Raw genomic sequence first — 20,471 nt, 5'->3', positions numbered from 1 at the left:
ATGAAAATTCATCCATTGTCCCTTCAGCCACATCAGTCTGCAATGAAAATGTGATAATTACTAAACTATTTTCAACTCTGACCTCTGTAGCTTCTAGTACTATTATGGGAGATGGGTTAGATACTCAACCAAAATGATGAGATCTCAGGTTGGAATAGAATTGAATAAATTAATTTTATGGATAACTGAAAGGAATTAAAAGAATATGGAACGTACAGTGTTATATCATGTGAATAGAATATAAGCATTCTTTTTCAAAATTGTAGAATAGTTTATTAGGTTGTTAAGTATGATCTGTGCTGTTCGTGCCAGAACATATGACATATTTGTACACTATTTATAGCTTATATTAACTGAATGTAGACAGTATTAATACTTCAAATGTTATTAAAAGAAGAACACTGATCATAATTCCAACTGAGTGTACATTTTCTTAACTATGTATGTAAATATGTATTGGATATAAAGGGCAATTTTTATTGGTGTACATACACTTCGAGGAGTTGAGAAGTGATGTTACTCCTTTCAAAAAAGAAACAAATCCTCTCAGACTAAACATTAGTTTTCAGAAGGGAAAGACAAAAATACAGGGAGTCCCCAATTTGCATACATCCGACTTACAAATGCTTATTCTTACAAGTATGATCCCATACATGGTTGTAATTTTAAAGTCCTAACATACAAACATTTCCTGTACTTATGATCAGCTGCTTTCCAGTTTTCTATATTGTGTTCCCACCTGCGTACAAATTGGCTTGCAAACAGATTTCAGAACCGGACCCTTTCACAACCTGGGAGTACCTGTAAAAGGAGAGACAAGTTCATGGGTTATTACGAATTTGCAGGCAGGTGAAGGAAACAGCTTGGGTCTGATGCCCTGTTTCATGGCTGCTGAAGTGGAGATGTTTGGAAACCAGTCGGTTCACTGCATTGGTAGCATCCCCATAAATCCACTTTTTGCCTAAACTGTAGTTGAGAGAAGTTGAGATGGCTGTTAACATGCACATTACCCTACCAATTTTGTGGTACATTGTCAGCTGCAAATACTCTTACAGTAGCTGACACAGCTCCACAATTTGATTTCTGTTGATCCAAATCCTGACAGTTCTTCACAATTGTTGCAAGTTAGTTGCAACAGGGCTCTGCCAATATTATGGGGACATCTTAAATAGTGTAATGAATTATACTTTGTCGGTTGATGATCTCCTTAGCTTGCTTGCTTTAATTAAATGCCAGTTAAAGCATGATATATTGTGAATTGAGTGATGTTGAACGGCTATCAAACCTTAACATTATGCTATCTAGGCTGACTGTGTAAGATCTAACCTTCTACTTCTGTCTGGTTATTCTAGCCATTTGGGAATGAGAATTGCAAGAAATAATGAACCAACACTCAGCTAAAATTAAACAGTATTTCTAAGGTTTAAGGAATATAATACAATACAGTAAACCAGCTCATTCCAAATATACTATAGGAATCATACATATGATCATGAGCTAATCTTGTCCATGAGACTCACCTACTGCTTTGTCAAATCTATTTCTATTAAACTACTGATACCCTCTTTCTCCTTTAGTTCTGCAATTACCACTACTCTCCTAAATAAAAACCTTTGATCCAACCATCCTTGCAAGCTATCATTTATTTCCCACTTCTCTTTCAACTCCACAGTCAAAGAGTCATAGAAATGTACAGCTCGAAAACAGACCCTTCTGTCCAACTTGTCTGTGCTGACCAGATATCCTAAACTAATCTAGTCCCATTTGCCAGCACTTGGCCAATATCCCTCTAAACCCTTCCTATCCATATACCCACCCAGATGCCTTTTGAATGTTGTAATTGTCCCAGCCTCTATCACATCCTCTGGCAGCTCATTCCATACACACACCACCCTTTGTGTGAAAAAGTTGCCCCTAGGTCTCTTTTAAATCTTTCCCCTCTCACCCTAAACCTATGCCCTCTGGTTCTGGATTCCCCCACCCCATGGAAAATACCCTGTTTATTTAGCCTATCCATGCCCCTCATGATTTCATAAACCTCTATAAGGTCACCCCTCAGCCTGCAATGCTCCAGAGGAAACAGCCCCAGCCTATTCAGCCTTTCCCGATAGCTCAAAAGCTCAAACCCTGGCAATATCCTTGTAAATCTTTTCTGAACCCTTTCAAGTTTCACAGCATCCTTTTGAGGGAGACCAGAATTTCACACAATATTCTAAAAGTGGCCTAACCAATGTCCTGTACAGCCGCAACATGACCTCCTAATTCCTATACTCAGTGCTTTGACCAATAAAGGAAAGCATATCAAACGCCTTCTTCACTCTCCTATCTACCTGTGACTTCACTTTTCAAGGAATGATGAACCTGCATTCCAGGTGTCTTTGTTCAGCAACAGTCCCCAGGACCTTACCATTAAGTGTATAAGTCCTGTCTTGATTTGCCTTTCCAAAATGCAATGCCTCACATTTATCTAAATTAAACTCTATCTGCCACTCCTCGGCCCATTGGCCCATCTGATCAAGATTCCTTTACTCTGAAGTAACTGTTTTTGATGTGCATTACACCTCCAATTTTGGTGTCATCTGCAAACTTTACTAACTATGCCTCCTATTTTCACATCCAACCCATTTATAGAAATGACGCAAATCATTGGACCCAGCACCAATCCTTGTGACACACCACTGGTTACAAGCCTCAAGTCTGAAAGGCAACCCTCCACCACCACCCTCTGTCTTCTACCTTCAAACGGGTTCTGTATCCAATGACTAGCTCTCCCTGTATTCCATGTGATCTAACCTTGCTAACCAGTCTACCCTGAGGAACCTTGTTAAATGCCTTATTGAAGTCCATATAGATCACGTCCATCACTCTGCCCTCATCAATCTTCTTTGTTTCTTCTTCAAAAAATTTAATCAAGTTCATGAGACATGATTTCCCACACACAAAGCCACCTTGAATGTATTGTCATTTTTCATATCTGTTCCCACTTTTCCCAAAACTCAACTTTGTAATCCATTCAATCAGGATTTTCCCCTTCTGCAGTACCAAAATGGTTATTGTCGAAATTATAAACACATTTTATTTGACTATGATAAAGCTAAACTATGACTTCATATGTTTCTGTATCCGTATGCAGTCTTTGACATGGTTAATCATTCCATCTTCCTCTAAAATCTTACCACTGACGTCCAGTCAGCTCTCGCCTGGTTCCATTCTTATCTATCCATTCATATTTGAAGAGCTACCATCACAGCTTCTCTTATCATTCATGTATACCTTTGATATTTCCTAATTTTGATAGAGTCATAGTGTCATAGAGATGTACAGCATGGAAACAAGCCCTTCGGTCCAACCTGTCATGCCGACCAGATATCCCAACCCAATCTAGTCCCACCTGCCAGCACTCGACCCATATCCCTCCAAACCCTTCCTATTCATATACCCATCCAAATGCCTCTTAAATGTTGCAATTGTACCAGTCTGCACCACTTCCTCTGGCAGCTCATTCCATACACGTACCACCCTCTGTGTGAAATCGTTGCCCCTTAGGTCTCTTTTATATCTTTCCCCTCTCACCTTAAACCTACGCCCTCTAGTTCTGGACTCCCTGACCCCAGGGAAAAGACTTTGCCTATTTATCCTATCCATGCCCCTTATAATTTTGTAAACCTCTATAAGGTCACCCCGCAGCCTCCACCGCTCCAGGGAAAACAGCCCCAACCTGTTCAGTCACTTCCTATAGCTCAAACCCTCCAACCCTGGCAACATCCTTGTCAATCTTTTCTGAACCCTTTCAAGTTTCACAACATCTTTCCAATAGGAAGGAGACCAGAATTGCACGCAATATTCCAACAGTGGCCTAACCAATGTTCTGTACAGTTGCAACATGACCTCCCAACTCCTGTACTCAATACTCTGACCAATAAAAGAAAGCATAGCACACGCCTTCTTCACTATCCTATCTACCTGCGACTCCACTTTCAAGGAGCAATGAACCTGCACTCCAAGTTCTCTTTGTTCAGCAACACTCGCTAGGACCTTACTATTAAGTGTATAAGTCCTGCTCTGATTTGCTTTCCCAAATTGCAACACCTCACATTTATCTGAATTAAATTCCATCTGCCACTTCTCAGCCCATTTGCTAATCTGGTCAAGGTCCTGTTGTAATCTGAGGTAACCTTCTTCGCTGTCCACTACACCTCCAATTTTGGTGTCATCTGCAAACTTACTAACTGTATCTCTTATGCTCACATCCAAATCATTTAGACCCTTTTCTACATGCTGTTCATCTGAAAACACTTCCGATTCCGAATGCACATTGATGACCCCCAACTGTTTCACTACCATCTCTGTTGATTCTTCTGCTATATCTATATTTTCAGCTTGTTTGCTGAACATTCAGTACTGGATATGCAGAAACCTTTTAAAAAATTAAATGTTAGGAAAGTTGAAGACATTGTCTTTTTTATTGCCCCAAACACTCCACTGTTTCTCCATCAACTCAAATGCATTCATGGCTGTATTATCTGCACCCCACAATCTGGAAATTATCTTTCCATTACCAAGTCTAAATTGTGTATCTAATTGGTGAACCACAGTGATTGCAGCAAAAATTGTAGGTAACCACATTTAATTCCTCTTCTGTTTTATGTTTTCTCGCAGAATGTTATCCATTCTGTTACTGAACTCCACATGTTCCAAATTTAGTCACGAGGGCCCATGAGAGCGTATAGAGGAGATTTAACAGAATAGTTCAAGGGATGGGGGATTTCAGCCAAAAGAAGTTATGTTGGAGAAACTGGACATATTTTCCTTGGAGCAAAGGAGATTAAATATGGTATTCAAAGAAAAGAAAGGGCAGAGGACATAGATTAAGAGTTGCAAAAAAAAATCTGAAGAACATTTTTACACAAGTGGTAATGATCTAGAACTTGCTGCTACAATGGTGGTGGAAGTGAAGACATTGAGTAATTTAAAAATGAAATCAGATGGTTTCTTGAGAAAAATAAACTTGAAGAGCTTCAGGGATGAGGCATTAGAGCTAGTATGGACTCACAAGACTGTGTGGCGTCCTGTGTCATGTTTAATCTATGACTATAAACTATTTTCTGCTACCTTATGAAATTCTAAATATATTATATCTGTTGCATTATTTTCCTTTTATCCTTTCTGACACGTCTTCAAAGAATTCAGTTAAGTTGATTAAGTATGATCTTCACTTTAACAGCTTTTTTAAATTTCAGTTTCTTGATAATTTTCTATTACATATGACGAAAGATTTTATTGCCTTTCCTACCATCAATCTTAATCTAATTGCTCTACAATTTCCTGGATTTGTTCTATCCTTTGATATATATAGAAATCAAATTAATTGTCCACGAATAAGTTGCACAATTTCCTTTTTCAAAGGAATAATGCATCATATTCAAAATTTATGTTTTCATTAATAAGATATGAAAATTAAATAGGGTACAGAAATATTCATTAGAATGTCTTTGGAGCTGACGGACTGATTTATGAGGATTGATTAGCAAAGCTTGAATTCTTAGAGAAAATTAAATTGAGAGGAGATTTGGTAGAGATGTTTGAAATCATGTAGTGTCTGGACAGATAAGGATAAGCCAGGGCTCAAGAGATGGGATGCTGCGATGCTACTTACCGGGATCCGTGCTTTCAGAGGGGATCTCAGATTCGTACAGCAATCAGAGCAGGGTCGCCTCTGCTTCTTCACTCATTGATGACCCCTCGCAGACTAGGATGATTCTCTTCCACTCTCAGACTAAGGTGGCTACTGCAGGCTCTGTAACACTTAGGGTAGAAGGCGGTTATGGGAACGGCTGGGTGTTGGTGTTGGTGTTGGTATGTGTTCCTTTCACTGTTTTCACTTGGTTTCTACCTTTTCCTGATGGCAAGTATCGAGGTGCTCAACGCCTTCCTGAATCACTGGTGGGACTGTCCATAAGGGTCCTGACATTCCAGGTCCCAAACTTCAACCTGAGGGTGTGAAAGGTGTTTATGCAAGAGTTCTTTTAATGTGGGTGAGGATTTTATAAGTTTGGGAGTTTCTGCTGTAGTTCTTTAGCCAGTTTGTGTGATGGTATCCCTGGTAGTGATACTATGGGTCTGAGTGGGAATCCTGTGCCAACCGCCTAAGCGCCACATACGAACAACTCTGGTTCCTGCATGAATGCCGAAAGAATCGAATCCTTCCACCATGTGTCAGATACAGACCACCAGTCAACAATCCACAAGCCAGGGACACAGCCAGGCAGAGCGGATTCAGGATGATCCAGGTAATGATTACAGACGCTCACAACAGACTACACAAATACAGACAAGAAATTGCGCGCCAAAAATCGTTAATTTCAAAAACCACCAATCAGGAATGGACCCGGACCATAGAACAGGCCGTCACCATAGGACAGAACAGGACAACACACCGCAAAAAAACGAGGCACTAAAAGAAAAAATGGCCAGACTAACACACAACGAAGAGGACACCACAACACACACCTGGGTTAAAAACCTCTCCCACAGACGGCTCACAGACACGGAAAGAACAATACTGGCCAAGGGGCTCAACTACAACCACAGGGACGCCAAGACAGCAGCCTTCCTTGCAGCACTAGAATGCACACTCAAGAACAATGGACTGACAGAAGAGACACAACAAACAGTGAGACAAAGTATTGTACCGCTGATAACAAGAAAAAGACAAACACATAACCTCAACACCAAGGAGAGGGAAGCACTAAAATCACTAAGAAACGATAAGAACATAATCATACTATCAGCACACAAAGGCAGAATGACGGTCATCCTGGACAAAGCAGAGTACATCCAAAAAGTACAACAACTACTTGCAGATACCAACACCTACCAAAAGAGGGAGTTTGACCCCACCCCACAGCTCACCAATAGGATCAACAACACACTGAGGAATCTACAAAAAAACGGACAGATAACCAGGTCTGACCTACAAAGAATGAAACCTGAAAGCAACAACACCCCCAGATTCTATGGACTACCCAAAGTGCACAAACCAGACATCTCACTCAGACCCATAGTATCACTACCAGGGACACCATCACACAAACTGGCTAAAGAACTACAGCAGAAACTGAAACAACTGATCGGCGGATCCAGACAATCTATACAATCGACACAGGAATTCTTGGACATCATCGGAAATATACACATAGACAAGGAAGTAACTATGGTCTCATTCGATGTAATGGCACTGTTCACCTCTATCGACAAAACCCTAGCCAAAGAAACAATAGCCAACCTGCTAGACAGACATAACAAACAACAGGACATTGAACCTATCAACAAAGACGGCATACTTAAACTACTGGACTTGTGCCTCACAAACACTTCACATTCAACAACCAGATATACGAACAAATCAACGGAACACCCATGGGCTCACCGGTCTCTGGACTCATAGCAGAAGCAGTAATGCAAAAGTTAGAACAAACAGTCTTACCGCAAATTCAACCCAAACTCTGGGTCAGATATGTGGATGACACCTTTGTAATAATTAAAAACACAGAAATAGAGAACACACACCAGATCATCAACGCCACACTCACAGGAATCCGATTCACTAGAGAGGAAGAAAAGGACAACCAACTCCCATTCCTAGACGTGATGGTACAGAGAACACCGAACGGAGAATTCACCACAAAGGTTTACAGAAAAGCCACACACACAAACCAAGTCCTAAACTATGAAAGCAACCACCCCAACACACACAAACGAAGTTGCATCAAGACACTACTCAAAAGGGCCACAACACACTGCAGCACACCAGAACTGCAAAAAGAGGAAGAGGAACACCTATACAAGGATTCGCCAAAAACTGATACCATCGCAATTTCATCAACAGATGCCTAAGGGAAAGACACTGGAACGAGGACATGCCACAACCCAAAGGACTAGCCACACTACCATACATCAGGAGCATTTCCGAACTGACAGCCAGACTACTGCGACCACTAGGACTCATAACAGCACACAAATCAACAGCCACTCTCCGACAACAACTCACCAGAACGAAGGACCCGATACCCAACATGAGCAAAACCAATGTAGTGTACAAAATCCCATGCAAGGACTGCATAAAACACTACATAGGACAAACAGGAAGACAGCTAACGATCCGTATCCATGAACACCAACTAGCCACGTTACGACACGACCAGCTATCCTTAGTAGCCACACACACAGACGACAAGAAACATGAATTCGACTGGGACAACACTACCATTATAGGACAAGCCAAACAGAGAACAGCCAGGGAATTCCTAGAGGCATGGCACTCATCCACAGACTCTACCAACAAACACATCGACCTGGACCCAATATACCGGCCACTACAGCGGACAGCTGGAACTGACAACCGGAAGCAGCAGAGACAGGCCACTATAAATGCCGGAGGAAACCGCACAGAAGCGCTTCACAGGAGGCTCTCAAGCACTGAGGATGTCACCTAGACAGGGGACGAGACGTTTGCAAGGCAAATTCCCAGCTCGGCGAACAGAACCACAACGAGGATTTTATAAAATTACTGGGTGGGTAACAGTTTATGTAAGCACTGGGGTGGGAGTGTGTTATAAGATTATTGGGCTCGGACGTTCACAAAAGCATTGAAACTGGTTGGGATGTTTTAGAAAACACTGGGTTTTCAGATGTTGTTATTTCAAAGAAAACACTGGGCTGGTAGGGTCTTATAAAATTACTCAGGAGTTTAATACACTAAAAATGCTGGGCTGGGAGAATTATATAAACGTCTCTGGACCAGAGAGAAGCTGAATTGGTGAGGAGCTGTTCATTTTCCATATTTCCTGCTGGCAGGCTCACTAGAAATCTGTGAGCTGTTGGCATTGTTGGCTGAGTCCAGGGCTCAGGAGTTGCAGCTAGGAGCAGGGACCAGCATCTGGGGTTTGCCACTGAGATGTCTGGGCACCAGATTGGATTACAATTAAATTGGCACTAAACAACAGTCAATTAGCAAATGTTTTCTAAGAAAAAATAATTAGTTAGGATCTGGAATGCACTACCCATGATGTGGTGGATTTTCGAAAGGCAATTGGATAATTGCCTTAAGAGTAAAGACTTTCAGGGCAACAGGGAAAAAAGCAAGTGATTGAATTAGCTGTATTGTGCTCACAGACAGTTGGTACAAATGTGATGTGCCAAATAGCCTCCTTCTGAACTGTAAATATTTAAGAAGCGAAATTCCTTCCATTTACAACAAATTATTTGAAACCAGCACACAATATTTCTGTTTTCGTATTGATTGCTGTGCAACCACATTGGAACTTCACTCAGTATCTGTAATCAAAAATGAATGTGATTATGATAGAATAAAATATCCAAATGTTTTAGAACCTACACTCGTATTTATATCCTTTGCCTAGAAACAAAAAAAAACAGCCAAAAATCTAATAATAATATCTTCTTAAATAAGGTTACAATTTTAAAATACATATGTTTAATTTTTCTAGGAGTTGGAATTAAAACGAGAACAACAGCAGAAAATTCTGAAAAAGAAAGCTGGAGAGATTACCCACCTGAAGAAAACAAAGTGCTCCCCTATCATCTCACAGGAACAGCAGGTATATCTTAAAACATGTCTGGCTGCAATGTTTATTATTCTTCTCAGTAATATTTTTATTGTTGAAATGGAACAGCAGGAGATTCAAGATGGTGGCGACCCAGCAAGTCTAAGTCTGTAGTGCTCTGCCTAAGACTCGGGCAAAGTGGGGCACCCGCCTTCGCCACACCTTTTAATTCATTTAAAATAGATTTTGCCCAGCACACTTAGTCATTTTGCATCAAACTTGAACAGTTTGGTGCTGTTCTTAAAATGTCTAAGGGCAAAAATTCCCGAAGTTTGCAACAGGCAGGGACCCCTCCCCCACCCCCTCCAGCAACAGCGAAGATGTCCACAGCCGCCTCGGGGGGACTTATCTGCGGAGGCAAGCCTGGTCTCCATGATCAACAAGCTGCAGGAGAGGATCGACGCCTTCATCGAAGAATCCAGGAGCAGGTGGGAGTCGTTCTCAGCCGTGCTGCAGAAGCATGACCGAGAAATTGAAAAACTCGAACCACGCATTGGAGGGGCGGAGCAAAAGGCTGTGACCTTGGAAGCTGCTGCCGAATTGGCTGTGGGCCGCGTCCGGGCTCTTGAGCAGCGAGTCCAGACCTTGGAAGAACACATTGATTACCTCAATAATCGGGTCCTCGAAAAAATATTCGGTTGCTGGGCCTTCCCGAAAAGGAAGAGGAAGGCCAGCTTGCAGTATTTTTGGAGCAATGGCTCCCTGTAATATTAAAGTTGGAGTCCGGATCAGGCCAGGTGCGGGTAGAGTGGGCCCACTGGGTTGCTATACGCAGGCCCGGGTCGGACCAGCACCCCTGCCCAATCTGTTCCGGCTCCAATGCTATAAAGAGAAGCAGATGTTCCTGGAAGCCTCCAGAGTCCTGGGGAAGGATCCCCAGGCCATGATGCACAAGGGTTCCAGAATTATGTTATTCCAGGATTTTTCTCCAGCCGTGGTCTGCAAGAGGAGGGCATTCGATGAGATGAAGAAGCGCCTAAGAGACCTAAATATCCAATATTCCTTGCGTTACCCAGCAACGCTGCGATTCAGCCACGAAGGATCCGTATACAATTTTGGATCACTGGAGAAATAGATTGGAAGATTCCAATCATATGGATAGTGATTTTGCTTTGCGCCCCACCCCCCTCCCGGTTTACCCCTTCTTTCCTTCTCCATCCCATTTTTGTTTATTACCTTTTCTAGGGGGCAGGGAGGGGGGCTTATTTCTTATTCACTATGTGATTTTTCTTTTTACAGGCCATGCGGCTTATTTAATTTATGTGGGAGGGGGGTTTGTTTTGTCCGATCTTTTTATAGGGCGGAGTTCTCTTCTTCTGTCATCTGACTTAATTTTCTAATAATTGCTAGGATTGTAACTTTGTAGTTTTATATATTCATATTTTGTATTATGTTTGCTAAACGCACCTAGGTGTTGGTGTGTTGGGGGTGGAGAGGGGGTGTGGTGGGGTGGGTCACTCACTTTTAACTTTGGTTTTATAGAACACTTGAATTTGTCTACTCCATTTTACAACGCCTGGGTTGAGGGCGGGGCACTCGTTAAAGAGAGGTTATGATGGGGTTATTGATAGGTAGTTACGCCCCCTGGGAGCAAGGAGGAATATCTCCTTTCAAATGTGTTTTGTATTTTTTTTACTTTGGAATAGTTTTTAATTGTATTGGTGTAAATGTCTTAAAGAAGTTTTGCTTTTGTGAATTTTTCATGGTCTTTATTCAGGGTGTTTTGGGTGGGGTTCTTCCTCCTGGGGGTTCTCGGGCTTGCCAGGGCGGTCATGGCTCGCTATTCGCTTAGGTGGTGCACCTGGAATATCAAAGGGAGTAATTCACCAGTCCAAATGAAGAAGATACTATCAAACCTTAAAAAAGAAAGGGTTGATATAGCTCTTTTACAGGAGACACATCTACTTGACAAAGAGCACTTAAACTTACAACAGGGTGGATAGCTCAAAAAGTAGGGGAGTAGTCATCCTCATTCGGAAGAATCTTCCTTTAAAATCTTAAGCCAGATAAAAGATGAATCTGGATGGTATATACAGATCAAAGCCTTAATAAGTGGAGAGGAGTATGGGATTTTGAATCTTTATTGTCTCCCCGACACACCCCTTCAAATTTGTAACAGAAGTGTTCTCCAAGTTGATGGCTTTTGGGGTCTGCCATACAATTATAGGAGGAGATGTTAATTGTATTATGGACTCAGAGACAGTTAGGATACCCAAGAGTACTATGGATATATCTCTTAGATCCAGACAATTGGCAGATCTGAATAAGAGCTCGGGCTAGTAGATGCGTGGAGGTGCCTTCACCCCCAGGGCAGAAACTTTACTTTCTACTCTAACCCACACAAGTGTCATACTAGAATTGATATGTTTTTCACTCCCTTGACCCTTTTGAATTCCATATTGTCCTGCAAAATAGGTAACATAGCAATTTCTGATCATGCCGCAGTATGTATGTAAGTTAAGACTAGGGATGATGGGACAGGCCCTTGACATTGGTGTATGGATTCCTTTTTAATGAAGGATAGCAAATTTATAAAATATTTCTCTCAAGAACTCAAAACCTTTTTGGAAATTAATTCAGATACGACCAGTAACCCATCAACGATGTGAGAGACCATTAAGGCTTATGTGCAAGGTTTGATCATGTCATACTTCGCGACCCAGAAAAGACAAAAGGGAGAACAACAGCGTCTACTCGAGGCTTGCTTGAAGGCAGCTGAGACAGCGTATGTTGATAGGCGCTCTGTTGCTAAGCTACAAAGGATTACAGCCCTTAGGACAGCTTTGAATACCACACTTTCTCAACCAGCAAAGAGGGAAATATTATTTGCAAAGCAAAGACTATATGAATATGGTGACAAGCCTGGCAGATACCTAGTGTATCTTGCTAGGAAAAATAAAGCTCCTCAAGCTATTACGTCCATTAAGGAAAGTGCTGGTACTCTGACTTGTGATCGTAAAAGGATCAATACAGCCTTTAGAAAGTTCTATTTTGAACTATATAAATCACAGGACTGTGAGGATAGAACTAAGAAGATGGAGTTCTTCTTCAAAAACTTGGCCTTTCCAGATTTAACCTCGGAGCGAGTGTCGATCCTGAATGCGCCCCTGGTAACCCAAGAAGTACTCAATGCAATTAGACAGCTTCAGAGTGGCAAAGCACTTGGACCAGACTGATTCCAGGTTGAATTTTATGAAGAATTCATAGGGGAACTGGCTGGTCCACTTATAGACATGTATAATTATTCACACAGTACGGCTGTCTCCTGCCTTCATTGAGAGAAGCAAATATTTCTCTCATTCTTCAAAAAGGAAAGGCCCCAGAAGATTGCCCATCATATAGACCAATATCCTTGCTAAATGTAGATTTTAAAATCCTTTCTAAAACATTAGCATTGAGATTTGAGAGGGTCTTACCATATATCATAAAAGAGGATCAAGCGGGGTTTATCAAGGGCCGTAGATCATCTAATAATATTAGAAGGGTCTTAAATGTAATACAAGCCTGTCAACAGGAAAGCATACTGGGGATAGTTGTCTCTTTGGATGCAGAGATGTCATTTGACCGGGTTGAATGGTCATATCTTTTTTTACACACTGGAAAGGTTTGGTGTTGGAGAAGTATTTTCTAAATGGGTCTCAATATTATACAATGACCCCAAAGCAGCCATGATTACCAATGGTTTAGGTTCAGCTAGCTTCAGCGTGGGTAGGGGCTGTTGTCAGGGATGTCTTCTCTCACTTATTATTCACACTAATAATTGAACCTCTGGCGGAAGCTATACGAACCGACTCTAACATAGTGGCTCCGAGGGTTGATTTGAGTAAACATAAAATCACTCTTTATGCAGATGATATCCTCCTGTTTTTAATCCTCTGATAGCTGTACCCCCGCTTAATTCAAGTAATTAATCTATTAAGTATGTTCTCAGGCTACAAAATCAATTTTGCGAAATCGGAGGGCATGCCATTGGGTGGTCTCGCTAGTATATCCAATTTATTGGACGGATCTTGTTTTCCCTTTCGGTGGTCACTGGAGGGTTTTCAATACTTAAGTATTTTTATCACCCCAGTATTTGGTCAGCTGTATAAAGCCAATTATATACACCTACTAGAAAAAATAAGGCAGGACCTTCAATGCTGGGGAGATCTCCCAATATCCTGGTTAGGCAGAGTAGCTCTCATTAAAATGAATATTCTGCCTCGTCTCTTATATCTTCTGAGAATGCTCCCTTTGACATTGCCAAGACTGACGTTACATAAACTACACGTCTGGCTTGGTTCCTTTGTTTGGAATCATAGATGGCCCCTTCTCAAATTTGAGAAGCTGCAGCTTCCACAAGCAAGGGGAGGACTGGATTTTCCAGACTTTAGGAGGTATCAGTTGAGCTCTCTATTAGGCTATGTAGCCGATTGGGTCTCTTGTGACCCGCAATCAATCTGGTTAGACATCGAGACCTCCCAAGCAAAGTGTCCCCTCATCAATCTTTTGTTTTTAGATAAGATGAGAGCTATTATGGATTATTGTAAAACCCCTATTGTATTAAATACAATTAAAGCCTGGAGGATAATGTGGCAAGATGAGGGTAACTTACAAAAACCTCTCCTTATACTCCTATAGTCGGAGCATGGGGTTTTCAGCCAGGGCAGATAGATGCTACATTTAAAACCTGGAGGTCCAGAGGTGTCTCTTGCTTAGGGGACCGGTTTGAGGGGGAGTTTATGATGTCTTTTGAGCAGCTGCACCAGAAGTTTAGACTGCATAATGGAGACCTTTTTCGGTATTTCCAAATATGAGATTGTATACAGAAGAAGACCACATTATTAGACAGTCCCTACAAATCGGATGGGGAGAGAAGAGTGCTATGGCCAATAGGTCCACCCTCGGTCAGTACTCTTTATCACTCATTACATAATGAGGTATCGAATAACATGGAACAACTGTTTAAAATATGGAACCAGGAATTGGAGTTAGAAATCCCTTCAGAAATGTGGGAGGACATCTGGGAAAATGCCAGAAAGATCTCTATTTGTTACAGAACTCAAGCTATTCAATTAAAGATACTCCACAGGGCTCATATAGCACCAGAACAACTGGCAAAATTTAGGGTAGGAACATCCCCAATGTGTCCTAAATGTAAAATAGAAGTGGGCACTCTCATGCACTGTTTATGGGACAGAGTAGCGAATGCTCTGACAGAAATCTTTGGAAGGGAGATTGGATTGGATCCAGTGTCTCTTCTCCTGGGCTTTTTAAATGTGCCCTCCTTGGATGTGCACGGGAGGAAATTATTCTCCATTCTCTCTTTTTGTGCAAGGAAAAATATCTTAGTGAATTGGGTAGCTAAGGGTCCTCCAGGACTTTCAAACTGGCACAGGTTAATCATAGAATATATCCCCCTTGACTTCCTCTCAAATATGGTGCACCAAAAAACTGAATTATTCTATAAAATATGGCAGCCCTTTTTGAACTATATAGACACAGATATTTCGGCCATGTTGTCAAGGGCTTTTGTCTAGCTGTGGGAGTGGTTCTGGCTGGTCCGCAGACCCCCCGTCCCGAGGGAGGAGTCCCATATAAATATGGGTTTTATTATGATTTGATGTTAATCCATTTTGAGTACATATTTAATTATTATGTTATTTCTTACTAGTAATATAAGATATTTTATGCTTTGGTTGTTTGTAGGATAGATTAGTAGTTAGCTGAGTTTTTTTTCTCCTTTTTTTTCTTTTGTTGTGTTTTGGCTATTATTTATTTCTTTTTTAATATATATATTTAATTGTATATTAGTGCTTATATTTGTTTGTATTACTTTGTAATTTTGTAAAATATGTTAAAAAACATCTTTTTTCTTTCAATAAAAATACCTATAAAATGAAGAAATGGAACAGAAAATGGGATCAAATACAGTATGGGCTGTCAATGCACTGCAGCCTGATTTGCATGACCAACTTATTTATTACCCCAATGCTTGCTAGCTTAGGTACAATTCCATTGCTACCATCATCTTTCAATCGTTTAGTTGAAGAGCTATATTATCATTTTTTACTGTGTAAGACAGTTTCACACCCAAATGTACTTCCATTGGATTTGCATTGTTAGAGTAAGTGCAATTGACTGCGATAATCCCTGTTTTGAGCAAATTTTGAATTTGAGGTTTATGTCTGTGTTAATAAAAGACTGCAGCGCTTGTTTTCAAAATGAGGGTCACCACATTTCAGACAAAGGGCAAGATTGAAGAGGTGTGACATTCATGGTAACCCCTGCTGGTGCAAGAATTTAACCTGCGCTGTTGGTGTCACTTTGCATTGCCAAATTAACTAACAAACACCCATACTAGATGTTAACTCACAGGTAACTATATTGTTTACCTATATTTCAACATAGAGATAACAAACCTAGGGCCAATTCCAAATCTGCACAAAAACAGAAAGTGCTGGAAATACTGAGCCGTTCTGGCAGCATAATTGGAGAGGGAAACCTAGTTACATTTTGAGTCAAATATAATCCTTCTTCAAAACTGAATGAGGTTGGGTGTATGATAGATCATATATTGTTAAAAGCAAGGGTTAGGTGTAGGAAGAAGTGAAAAGGCAGTCTGGGTTAGGGTAAAAAATTATAGATATTTAATGACTAAAGTTGTCATGGAAAAAAAGCAAAGGGAGTAGTAATGGTTGGAGCAAAGAAACAAGAGTGCTTGTCCAAACCGACTGTAAGTGCCAGAATAGTGGATAGCTCAATCTGAGAGCAGAATCATGAATAACAAGATTCATATTGGCAAATGGCAATAAAATCAGATCAAAATGACAGGCAGAGCTCATGCTGTGAAGTTGATGAACTCAATGTTGAGTCAACAAAACTGTAAAGTGCCTAATTGGAAGATGAGGGCTGTCCCTCGAGCTTGCATTCAACTTCATTGCAATACTGCAGCAGATTGAGGACAGAAATGTAACTGTAAGAGTAAGATGATTAAAATGACTAGCAACTAGAAGATCCGGCTCATGCTTGCAGATTGAGCTAAGGTTTTCCTTAAAATGGTCAATTTTTAGACTCCTCAATGGAGATGAGATCACATTGTGAGCAATGAATACTGAATACATTGTAAATAACTGTTTCACTTGGAAGGAGATTGGGGCCATGGACTGACTGGCATGTAGTTGCTGAACTTGTCATTCCATTTTTTTAAACAAGGGCAGAATGTTTGCAATTCTCCCCAGTCCTCTGGTACCATTGCTGAGTCTAAGAAAGACTGGAAAATTATGGCCGGGACATTTACCATTTGCCTCCTTGTGCTTGCATAAGTCTCATCTGGTCCCAATGCTTCACCAATAACTTGTCAATTTTAAACTCTTTAAGTGACTGAATTACATGGTTTCTCACCATCATTTGGGCAGTATGCAAGGTATTCAATTAATATCTCCGTTATGTCTCCTGCTGCTATGCATAAATCTCCTTTTTGGTTCTCAATTGGCCTCATTCTATCTTTCACTATACTTGTTACACTACACTTTTTACATACATGACATGCCGAGAGAAGATTTGGGGATTTCCTCTTCTGTTAGTTGCTTGTCTCTTTCATACTATTTGCTTATCTTATTTTTCAATTCCCTTCTGAACTTTCATTGTTCAATTTAGTTTGGGGATATCTTATCCACCTGACATCACAGCGCCAGAGACCCGGGTTCAATTCCTGCCTCAGGCGACTGACTGTGTGGAGTTTGCACGTTCTCCCGTGTCTGCGTGGGTTTCCTCCGGGTGCTCCAGTTTCCTCCCATAGTCCAAAGATGTGCAGGTCAGGTGAATTGGCCATGCTAAATTGCCCGTAGTGTTAGGTAAGGGGTAAATGTAGGGGTATGGGTGGGTTGCGCTTCGGCAGGTCGGTGTGGACTTGTTGGGCCGAAGGGCCTGTTTCCACACTGTAAGTAATCTAATCTAATCTAATCTAATCTAATTAAAACACACTTTTTTTTCTTCTTCAGTTTAACCTTTGTCTCTATAGGCAGAATCTTATCAGATTCTGGGCAATGTGGGTTCTGGCCAGATATATGGCAGAATTGGGCAATGTGTTTGGTGAAGCCCATCTCAGTCTCAAGGTCATCTGGTTGTATCTTGTATTTTTTACTTGAGTGATGTAGTGAGATTTTAACTAGGCAGTGATGCGTTCCAACTGAGGACCATTATTGCTTGTTAAACACATTGTTAATATTCCATCACATTATAGACTGTGATCTTGCCAAACAAATGAGCTGACAGGAAAACTATACGGAAACCGGAGCAGGTGTTTGACAGGTTTACTTGCTCCTTCCTCCAAATGGCTACCATCTTGCACGCTACCAAACTGCAGAGCAGAGCATGATCCATGAGCATCTGCTACACATGTACTGCATGGACCAGGAATCTGGCACTTGACTTTCAAGGGACTATCACCAACATCCTGGCACCTTCCAATGCACTGGCATTGCACCCTGTAAGGGCAGACTTGTCTTGCAGGACACACCAGCATCTAAGACTGTATGTCTGCCTCAGGTACCACACAGGGTCAGGAACGCATTTCATGATGTAACTGTGCTCAGGGGGACTATGCCTCTGTGTTTCAGGGATCAGGCTACGATCAGTTCTTTGGCTCCACGGAGGCCAGTCATGGTGGTAGGTAAATAAATGTGAAAATATCCCTTCATTTAGCATTAGACTTACAGAATTTAAATCCTTTAAAACAAGGACAATAACGTCACATTGACATACAACAAAATTGAAAGCCATTAAGTTAAAAAAAATTACATTAAGAAGGCATTACAGCAGAAATAGTATTTTCTGGAAAATTTAACTTCAGAAATGGGCCAAATGGAACACAGTTCAACCTGGATAGAAAACTTCTTAAGGTATAGTACTATTTCCAAACTATGTACAGAACCTAACTAATCATATGGAAGAAAACCCCAAGAGCTGCAAATCTCACCACCTCACCCCTGCTCCACCTCCAAACTGCCACCATTACTTCCCAGCCTTTTCTCAGTAGAAATTCTTGGGAACCTGATAAAACTTCCAAGGATCTCTATTTCTGCCTACCTTACAAACCCTGAAAAGCTTATCTGTGGCTACTTTCCAAAGTCTCAGGTCCAGCTTGATGTCAATCTGAAATGAAGTTCTTCCATCACTCTGAAGCTGTCAGATGTTCAATTTCATTGACAAGAAACCCTAGTGGACTGAGAGAAGTAGTCACAAATTCAGTCTGTTTCTTTTCTGAAAATGTGGTGAAAGTGGATAGATTCTTGTGCAAGTGTGTGAAAGGTTATCAGATGTAGGTGCAAATACAAATTTGAGATTACAGTCTGATCAGCCATGATCTTATGGAATAGTGGAGCAAGCTGAAGGAGGTGAATAGCGGACTCCAGCTTCTTATTTGTTTGTTTTCATCCTTTGTTTTCAGATGCATGGCTAACAGGGATATTTTTCTTTTGTGCTTTTTTAAACAAAAAATGTAATCCTACAGAGACTTGTCTTATGTGTTGTGTTAAGGTGTCTGTATTTGGGAATTAGGGAATATAGTTCTAATTTCTAATCCAGATATTAAATTAATTATCATAGCTCCTCCCTCAGAAACCAACATTTTCTTTTAAGATATTGATCTGCTGTGCCTTTCCACCATTTTTTGTTCTTATTTCTCTATTAGATAATATGATACACATCTCTCTCAAAGTCAACATATCTTCTGCTGTATAAAATATATACCACCAAAATATGTTAATGTCACATGGAATGCAGTTGTTCAAGAAGGTTGATACCTTGAATATTAACTAGTATGCAACATTGTTTTAAGAATAAGGTTTTTTTGTGTTATAATAGATGTATTATTTTGAGTTCATTAAAAGATGCCTGGTGAAAGTCACTTTTACTCTGGACTGGAATACAAATGGAAAGTAGTTGGTTATCTTGATGATTGATTAAATGAAACATTTGTCTGATATTGCAATTGATGGAATAGTGAGGCTTGATTATCAGTCTATTTTTCTTGTCTCCTCCGTTTCAACAATATTAAGTATTAATAATTGGGGAAAAAAAGCTTTGAAGGGAGATGATGTCTAAGATGCTGATTTCTGAAAGGGTTAATGCAGGAGAGTGTGTTAAACACCAACATGATATGGAATTTGATGGGTGAAGAACTCTGGATCTCAAAGGAGGTGCACCTAACATCTAGCTGTTCCTCCTAGTCTTGATAACATTGTCTGTCATACCAATGCAACTTGTGCTTGATTTATATCATGCAACACACTAGATCTTGTTTAAACAAAAAGCCACTTATAAGACTACCAGATGGCTTTTTTCTACCATACTAAATCAGTCAGGCTCTTCTGCTCCTAACCTATAAGGCAGCAAATCTACCAAATGTATCTTTCACCAGGTGAGAATCAATCTATTTATTCTAATATTACACTTGCTTCTTTTAAGTTATGTCTTACATTTTCTGTGACGTGAGATATGAAATGAATTATCATAGCTCCTCCCTCAGAAACCAAGCTTTTCTTTTAAAATATTGATATGAAGTGCCTTTCCACTATTTTTTGTTCTTATTTCTCTATTAGATAATATGATACACATCTCTCTCAAAGTCAACATATTTTCTGCTGTATAAAATGTATACCACCACAATATGTTAGTGTCACATGGAATGCAGTTGTTTGAGAAGGCAACTCATCACTTTCTTGAGGACAAATAGGAATGAGCATCAAATGTTGGTCTTGCCAGCAATGCCTATGTCTGATGAACAGATAAATTAAGATAGATGACTACATTTTTATCACTGTTGTTTCCCATTTTACTTGGGTATTGATGTTACCTGTGTAC

At 40.5% G+C, this 20,471-nt stretch overlaps 1 protein-coding gene across 8 annotated transcripts in view; it reads left to right on the top strand.

Moving 5' to 3' along the window:
* The window catches only part of LOC140486439 (kinesin-like protein KIF27), a 141,969-nt gene that overhangs the window by 74,033 nt on the left and 47,465 nt on the right, over positions 1 to 20,471 (top strand). For all 8 annotated transcript variants that reach the window (XM_072585619.1, XM_072585585.1, XM_072585591.1 and 5 more), the window contains one exon: positions 9,510 to 9,620. In XM_072585619.1, coding sequence (XP_072441720.1) covers positions 9,510 to 9,620 — 111 coding nt within the window. The remainder of the gene's footprint in view (positions 1 to 9,509; positions 9,621 to 20,471) is intronic.

The sequence above is a fragment of the Chiloscyllium punctatum genome, chromosome 2 (assembly GCF_047496795.1).
Source record: "Chiloscyllium punctatum isolate Juve2018m chromosome 2, sChiPun1.3, whole genome shotgun sequence".
Lineage (NCBI taxonomy): Eukaryota > Metazoa > Chordata > Chondrichthyes > Orectolobiformes > Hemiscylliidae > Chiloscyllium > Chiloscyllium punctatum.
Note: the sequence above shows the minus strand (reverse complement) of the source record. Positions and strands in the feature narration are given on the sequence as shown.